Here is an 8,316-nt window from a genome sequence, read left to right on the forward strand (position 1 = left end):
GACACATCCAGAGGAGAAATGTTGGAAGAAGTACCCTCACCTTCATCTAGAAGCGAAGGATGGAGCTCAAACATTCGAGCCTTCTACCTCTACTCTATTGGTTACCCATGAGTCAGTGTTCCTTCAAATTGTTGAGTTGGAGGAGCCTTCTTCACTGGTTACTTCATCTTCTGAGAGGCCTTGGATGGTTGATAGTGGAGCTCCTAGTCATACAACTCCACAAGGTGATTTGTTGTAGGATCTATGCCATTCTGAGGGTTACTGTTGGTGACATTGTATTAGTGCCTATTTGTGTTGGCACTATGTCCCAAAAAGTGGATTTCATGCAAGAATAATTCACTTTTCTTATCATTGATAACCAACCTATGCTCACGTAGTTCATTGAACACAATGTCCAAGTGTTTGCTATGCTCTGTCTCATTCTTTGAATAAACAATCATGTCATCAAAGAAAATGTCCACAAATCCTCTATGTAACCTGAAGATATGATCCATCATCCAATTAAAAGTGGCAGGAGCATTCGTAAGTCCAAAAGGCATAACAAGAAACTCATATAACCCAAAAGATATCCTAAAAGCTGTCTTAGGCACATCTTTTGGTCTAATGCATATCTGATGATACCCACTTTTCAAATCTGTACGGCTAAATATGGCTGTCCCTTCCAATCTATCCATAACATCATCGATCCGAAGAATCGGAAAGCGATTCTTTATTGTGATCTTGTTTAGAGCACGATAATCAATGCACATACACCATGAACCATCCTTTTTTTACACCAAAAGTAGTGGAGAACAAAAAGGAGATGAGCTGGGCTAAATTAGCCCTTTTTCTAACAACTCATTTACCTGACTCATAATCTCCTCCTATTGCGCTGCACTGACTCTGTAGGGTGGCTTATTAGGTGAGCTACTTCCAGGCATAAGATCTATGCCATGATCTTTTGGTCTTTCAAGCAGTAACTACCCTCGAAGTAACTGAGATAAGCAATCAGCATATGTTTTCAAAAATGACATGCGATCCTTCTCTAACTTAGACATGTTCCCAACATTCTCATTATCATCTTTATCCTTAGTAAAAACCAAATACGCTAAAAGATGATTTTTCATTACTTTAGAAATGGCAGCTGCAAATACAACAAGGACAGATTCACCTTTCAACTTTACATCAAGTGTGAGTACCTATCCCTTATGTTGAATAGTAATCTTTTTGCACGAGAATCAATCACTGCATGCATACGGTGACACCATGGCATACCAAGCAATACATCACAACCCTCAAGTGGAGCAATGAAGAGCTCTTCGTAGTCCACATATCCTTGTATATGCAACCGAAGCTTTCCAATGAGTAGTGTGACCAACTCTGCATGGCCTTGACATACCATTCCAACTTCCCCCATGGGTCCCACCTCATCCTCTCTGATGCCTAAACGGGTGGCCATGTCAACAGAGATGAAGTTGACTCGTACACCATCATCAAAGAAAATCAATATATGCTAATCCCTAATTTTGCCCGTGCTCTATACAACTCAATAGCATCATCATTGGGCTGATCACTAACACCATTGGGCACTAATCCCACTAATGTTTTAGGCTTCTTTCCTTTAGAATCTCCTTGATTTTTTGATTTTGCAGCTTGTTGCCTATTGGGACAATCCCTTGCAATGTAACCCTCCTGTTCACAAATAAAACATTTATTTGCAGTCATCAATTCCCGATGTTGTGCCAATGTTTTTGGGCCTTTTATTTGTTGTCTTGACCTCTTTTCAGGCTAATTTTCAGATCTGCCTCTTTTCTCAACCTTAAACAACTTTTTATTCAGCTTCTCCCCACTCTCTAAGAAGCCCGAATCCTTCCCACACAGCAAAGCATCGGCTGTAGCAACAGTCTCTATGAGTTGAGACATGCTAGACACGGTGGATTTAATGCAAAAATCCCTGATTCCTTTGGGCAGCCCACAAACATATTTTTCCACTTGCTCATGAAGCGGTACAAGGCAAGAAGAAGTAATAGAAAGCAATGCATCCCAAAACTTCTTATTATATTGCTCCAAATTCTTACATTCCTTAGCATCCAGCTTATTCCAAGCTGTCATGATGTCCATCTCAAAGGTACTTGTCAACCAATTCGATGCAAACATTTACTTGAATTGTACCCACATTGACAGTGCTCTACCTTGCATCAAAAGAGTGGACCACCAATGTAATGCATTCCCTTTCAAGAAAGTGGCTGCCTTTCAAATCTTTGAGGACTCCATGAAGTTCCCTCCTGAATAGGTTGCATCAAATTGTTGAATGAAAGTCAAAGCTTTCAACCTATTTTGTACACGGCTGAAGGACTCAAACTTCACTGCTCTTCCACCCTCATTAGTCTTTTACTGCCCCTTTGGGTGTCAAGTTATCATACACTAGCTACTGCAAAAAGGGTGCATTTACCGAATGTACATCAAAACCAACACCAAACAAAGCATTTGCATGACTAACATTCATTCCTTGAGCTCCGTAAGCATTCGCAGGTGCAGATACAATACCAAATATGCTACTTTTTGTGCCCAAGCATCAAGCCAATACTGCCATACATAGGGTTTTGCATATTTCCAGTCATACCCAAATACACTGGGCCTTGTACACAATGCATTGGTTGCTGCATACCATAGGGATTTGTCTTATACATTCCCGTATGCGGTCCTTGTCCAACCATAGCATGAAAAACCGTGCTTCCATCCAAAATATCCTGGCTACCCCATCATAGCATGCATACCCGACTATCCAAAATCCATTGGATTAGCACTTCCGTGATGGCCTTGCATTTGCATTCCTTGCCCCATAGGTACCAACTATTTTACTTCATTAGAATCTTTGGGAGCTTCAAATGAAGGGTCTGGCATTATCTTCAGTGCATCTTACTGTCCCGAAGGTGTAGAAGATGTATTCTTCTTCTTGCCTTTGCTATCCTTCTTTGGAGCATTCAAAAATCGGGTAAATTGAGAATCCTTTGCCAATTCTCCAAAGAGATTTGCTACTGTCCTCATCTGATTTTTGAACTCGTCATCAAATTCCTCTTCACTTTGAAGGTCATCAGCCTCCTTATGCCCTGAAGGCCGTGCATCTTGTCCAACAGCAACATTTTCAGCTTGTTGTTCATGGTCTGAGCCTTGTCCAATGTCAGAAATTGCATTTTCTTCATTCCCATGTAAATGTTCATACTGAGAAGCATCATCACTGCTTGAGTCCATCTCACTCTATGAAGACATATTGCTGTAATTTCTCAACTGAGATTAAAAATCAGCACTAGCACAAAGCTTTGGCTTGCAATCAGGTGTCTTGAACCAACCAAACCAAGGGATTGAGTAGTAATCTTAGCAATGGAACCATGAAACCAGTCTTCCTCCTTGGATAGGGTGGTAAATAACTTGATTAACCACTATCTACAACAATTAACAAATTCACAAAACTGAAATGCACACTTTACTATATAATCTTAGACATTAGATACCTTGTTGGCCCCAAAATTGGCGCCCCTTTCAATATTTATTTAACTTAATTGAAGAAGAAGTTTATGTACAATGGGATTCTCCCAATCCCTTTCGCTATTCCAACTCCCCTTGCTATCCAAAATGACCAGCAAGTCTTCAATTTGATTTGGCCTTTAATTCGAGTAATCAATTGACCTTCACTCGCTTTGATGGAGATGGAAAATGCCCCAAATTCAATTATTTGCTGGTCTCTCCACTTGAATAGACTAAAAACAGCTTCAGGCTTGTTGAATCCAAGTCTTGGAGCTTCCAATTTCTGGCACGCTTTCTAAAGGCTACTGCTTACAGTAGAGAAATCTGAAATTTCTCAATCTCTAGTGATCTCAATGCTGAAATCTTCGGAGCAAGGCTGTAGAAAAGCTGGGAAATGAGAAAGAATGCTGAGGAGAGAGAAAATTCAGACTTTCTTCGTGAAGAACTAAATAAAATCTATCATTTACTATTGTTGCCTTGTCTCAACAACTTGTAGATGTAAAGAACTAAGGAAAATCAGTCATTTACTGCTGGTTGCCTTGTCTTAACTACATGTAGATGCTGTCATTTGCTATTGATTGGTCTTTTCCTGTCCCTAGCTGCCTCAGAAGGTCTTCCAATGGCCGCAAATCAAACCAGCAACATCTCCTCACTCTTTCTTGCAAGCTGAATATCCTAAAATGCCTCTCTCCAACCTCTAAAGACGTTTTTTGATCTTACATGGGTATTTTTGACAAGTAGCAGCGTTTCCAAATGGTCTTTCTAGCATTATCCATAATTCAATATTAATTTTCAATCTTCAAATACTGAAAACTAATCTAATAATTATTTTGGTACCCTGAAAAATAATCCGACTTGCCAATATTTTTATTGGTTAGGCAACTTCCAGTCCTGAGTATCTCTGCGCCATCTTTAACCACCAGATTAGTGTTAGATACCATTAAACGTCACTTCCCTAGCATCACCAACTGACACTCATGGCCAAATGAATGACCTAGGCCAACAACTGACACCAAATATCACCAAGTACCTGTGCGACATAACTTATAGCAACTTTTGCCTTTGACATCCCGTGATTTCCTCAAGTCTTGGACTCGTAAATCTACTCTAATCCCAATTACACCTCACATATGCAACATTTACTTAGCCATGTGATTAAAAATTAATCCACATGTTAAGCGAGGTTTCAAAAGTACATGTCCTCGTGACAACTAGTATGACCAACAGCAATCCAAGCTCTTTAAGAGCAAGTATCAGCTATAGACAATAGGTTCTTGTCAAATTAATTTGATTGAGCAGCCAATGAAAGTAATGAATCTGCTAAATTGCATCAATAGAGTAATAAATCGGATTTGTAGCTTTTGACTCTAATTTGTGATAAATGCAGGTGTGGACTGCAAGGCTCCCACGAACAGCAAGCGATCACCTCCCACAAAGCTTTAATGGCTAGGAAAGGCATTGTGCTCTAATATTATGATGAAAACAGAGGTACATAAAAAAGTGGACAGCAAAGAGAATATGAACACAATCAAGATGGGGGCAGAACAAATCCAAGCTACCTCCAAGGCAAAAACGATGAATGTGTATCGAATGTGACAACTGAGTGGACACTTATAAACAAGCAATGATGACAAAATTGACTGACCTGCTGTAGCCAAATCTGGATGACCTAAAGCACCCATAAATAACCTTTAAAAAGGGCCCAAGACAGGGATCAGATCACCCCTATGAGAAGCTGGACAAACTCCTAAATCGATCCTCAACACTTCAACTCGCATAACTTTTCTGGTTTCATGAATCCTTGAGATCAATTCAACAAGTCAAGATTTCCACTTCTTCAAAATCCATTAATCTAGGTGAGACAATTCAATATATTTGACCTTATGATCCATAAACTCAAGTGAAACAATTCAAGATCCTCAAGCCAAGGAATAGCTTACCAAGGTTCTTCATAAGTATATTCATGAACTGAGATTTCACTACTTAAGACATGAGCAATCACACTGCCACCCACATAGAATGCAGTTCTGGACTTTTTGTAATGGAGTTTGTTCAAAAAATGTGCTACACAATTCTTAGGTGTTCAAATTACAAATTTGAACAAAGGGACTGTGTGTGATTGACAACTCACTAAGTGTGTGTGACACTATAGCCCTAACATCGAGCAATTGTCCATGTGTCACACTATAACCAGTGTGCCTGTGGCATGCTCTCTTGCTACTCTGGCAAATTTGCACAAAAGGAATCTGTACAACTGACAGACAACCAACTTAACTGTAGCAGTGAGCACTATAGTCCTAACAAATGTCCATATCACAGACTAACTAGTGTGCACGAGGCATGCCTTCTTGCCAAACTTTTTGCTGAGCCTAATGCTTGCATTTGCTCCTGGAACTGGAAGTCAACGTGGTGAAAATATGCAAGACAGTACCTACCAAGCACAAACTCCATAGTGCCTCACCATCAATAAACCCAAGAACAGCCCTCATACTTGCCAACATACCCCATGTAAGCTCTGGGACGACCTGCCCCATTTTGGAGAATCTCCTGAGGCTGCCACTATGACTCGACATACTGCCAGATGAAGATCGGTTAACTAAGTGATGCACCACTATGTTGACAACTATCTCCTGTGAAGCTGCTGAATTGAGATGCTGCTGGCCATCCTTTGAACTGAGTGGGAAAATGATACCCATAATTGAATGAACACAACCATCAACTTTAAATAGGCACAGCAAAGAATAATTTCAACAGCATCCTTCTGTTTTGCTTATGTCGTAAGAAAGGCAAGTTGTCACACTCAAAATGCGATGCAACTTATATCCCTTATAGTTTTATCGAAAACACAGAGTCAACTTATAACCTTGTAACCAAATCAGACCTGATCCATCACACAAGCTATTGCAAGAGACCGAGCAACTTTTTTGCTCTCTGCCAGTTGTTCTTGCGTAAAGGTTCTGATCTGTTTCATATTCGTCCTTTTCTCCATACATGTCCTCTGTTCTTCACCTTGCAAGTCAGTAATCTTATGGCGTGGTGGCCATTCAGGCCGCACTGCCTTTAGCTTTGTGTATCTTAAATCACTTTGCCCTTCACAAGCTATCCACTCTATTACCAAGACACCAACCAAGAAAAAGTCTTTGACCATAGGTAAAACAAGGGCCTCTTTATCTGGCAACTCTACTGCCTGTAAGCATAAATGTGCAACATAATCAAAGTACGAAAGAAAACTGACAACAAGATGGCTTTGATTCATCAGTAACCAACCTCTTTCTCCAAGAGAGCAGCCTCAGCAGAATGAAGCTGGCCATGAGTTTCAAAGTCACAAACCAAAATTGAAGTATCACTGCACTCCTCCATCAACCATTTTGGGTGCGCTGCCACCTGTCTAAGCTCTAGAAGCTGTGTCCCATAACTCTCAGCTGATCGAACACAGACCTTCATTCCACACACAAATCATCAGGGACAATGCCATAAAGAACACTATATCTAATTTTTTTACTGTCTTTGAACAACTTGGCACGTTGTAAATAAACGATTGGACGTTGAAGTATATGCAGAACAAACAAATCTTACTGCTCAGTGCTCTAGGTTGTTGACCAATGATCATGCCAAATGACCGTCAAATATTCAATGAAACAGTTTGATCTTAATAAGCAACCATTCTCTTATGAGCTCAGTCTTTGTATGGCAAACAATCACAGTGCATATTACAGAATTGTGACACTCTACGCATTTAGAAATGTAGGAAATCACTAAACCGTTAATGCTAGATGGAATCAATAGTGCAAGACTCTGATCATGCAAAGTACTTAAAAAGTGGCAAGCAGCTCATTACACCAGATGGGAAGTGAGAAAGAGCTAATCAATACCATTCGAGCATTTTCATTGATTGCACTACCTGCAAAAAACACTATTACTATTACTATAAGGGAACTAAGCAATGCACCGTGAACTTGGCCTCTTCTCCAAATAATGTGTGGCAAATTGCAAGCTGTTCCTGGCAGAGCTCTAGGAAGTCTATGCTTGGCCCAGAGAAGAGCCCTTTGGTTTGGTTGTCGGCTCTCTGCGTGACCTCGACTGCACCCAAAGCAGCTACCTTGAGTGCGGCCGAAATTGCCAAAGCAGATGAGCTCAAATGAACTTCATTCTGCGGGTGCGGCTGCGGCTGCTGCAAGGTGGGTTGAGGGGAGGCCCAGGCCGAAGCACAAGCAAGGTGCCGTCTTCTGAAGAACGGAGAAGCCTTCTGAAGCCTTAGACGCGAGCCATGGCCGTATTCCCACAGGCTAAATCGAAAGACCAAGACATTGGAGATGGACGAGGAGAATCCATGGACGTGGGATCGGGGGTGAGGAATCGAAGAAACCGAACGGAGGCACAGGGAATGTGCCATGGTTTAAGCAAAGCGGGCTCATCTCTACTGCGCGGAGCCTCGCGTGGCCGGGCAAGCGTAAAGCCGGTCTGAATTCTGCGCCATGGCTGCAGCTGCACGGGCTTGAATTGGCTGAGAGAGGAGCTGGGAAATGCTTCACGCTTCACATCAACTTCGCCTGTGCTGGACGACGTTAGGCCAACCGGTGTGGTCTATCTCGAGTGCGCCCAGCAAAAACTTTTGTGGTTATTTCTTTTGTTGTTTTACGCAAATCACATATAAATTTTATCTGCCATTTTCATCGCTAAAGAATTCTCTACATTTTTTAAAGCGTTCTTTTTTAATTTGATAGTAGTTGGGCCCAGGCCTCCATTGTTGGCCAGACCCCCTAACTGCGTGGTTGTCACCATTGCGAAGCTCGCAAGGCTATGTCCCACTCG

The 8,316-nt window shown here is 41.3% G+C and overlaps 1 protein-coding gene across 4 annotated transcripts in view; it reads right to left on the reverse strand.

Annotated features, from left to right (window-relative positions):
- Positions 1–8,104, reverse strand: part of CSK (chloroplast sensor kinase) — a 99,248-nt gene extending 91,144 nt beyond the window's left edge. For 3 of the 4 annotated variants that reach the window (XM_087661173.1, XM_087661171.1, XM_087661172.1), the window contains exons 1-3: positions 7,454–8,103; positions 6,772–6,942; positions 6,386–6,691 (exon numbers count right to left, since the gene is read on the reverse strand). In XM_087661173.1, the coding sequence (XP_087517299.1) occupies positions 6,386–6,691; positions 6,772–6,942; positions 7,454–7,897 (921 nt within the window). In that variant the 5' untranslated portion in view covers positions 7,898–8,103. Of the gene's footprint in view, positions 1–6,385; positions 6,692–6,771; positions 6,943–7,453 lie in introns of all 4 variants that reach the window. The other variant, XM_087661174.1, reaches the window with a different exon arrangement.
- Positions 8,105–8,316: the final 212 nt, after the last annotated feature.

This window comes from Lygodium microphyllum, chromosome 21 (assembly GCF_053477565.2).
Source record: "Lygodium microphyllum isolate KBCC chromosome 21, Lygodium_microphyllum_v1.1.10, whole genome shotgun sequence".
NCBI classification, from domain to species: Eukaryota; Viridiplantae; Streptophyta; class Polypodiopsida; order Schizaeales; family Lygodiaceae; genus Lygodium; species Lygodium microphyllum.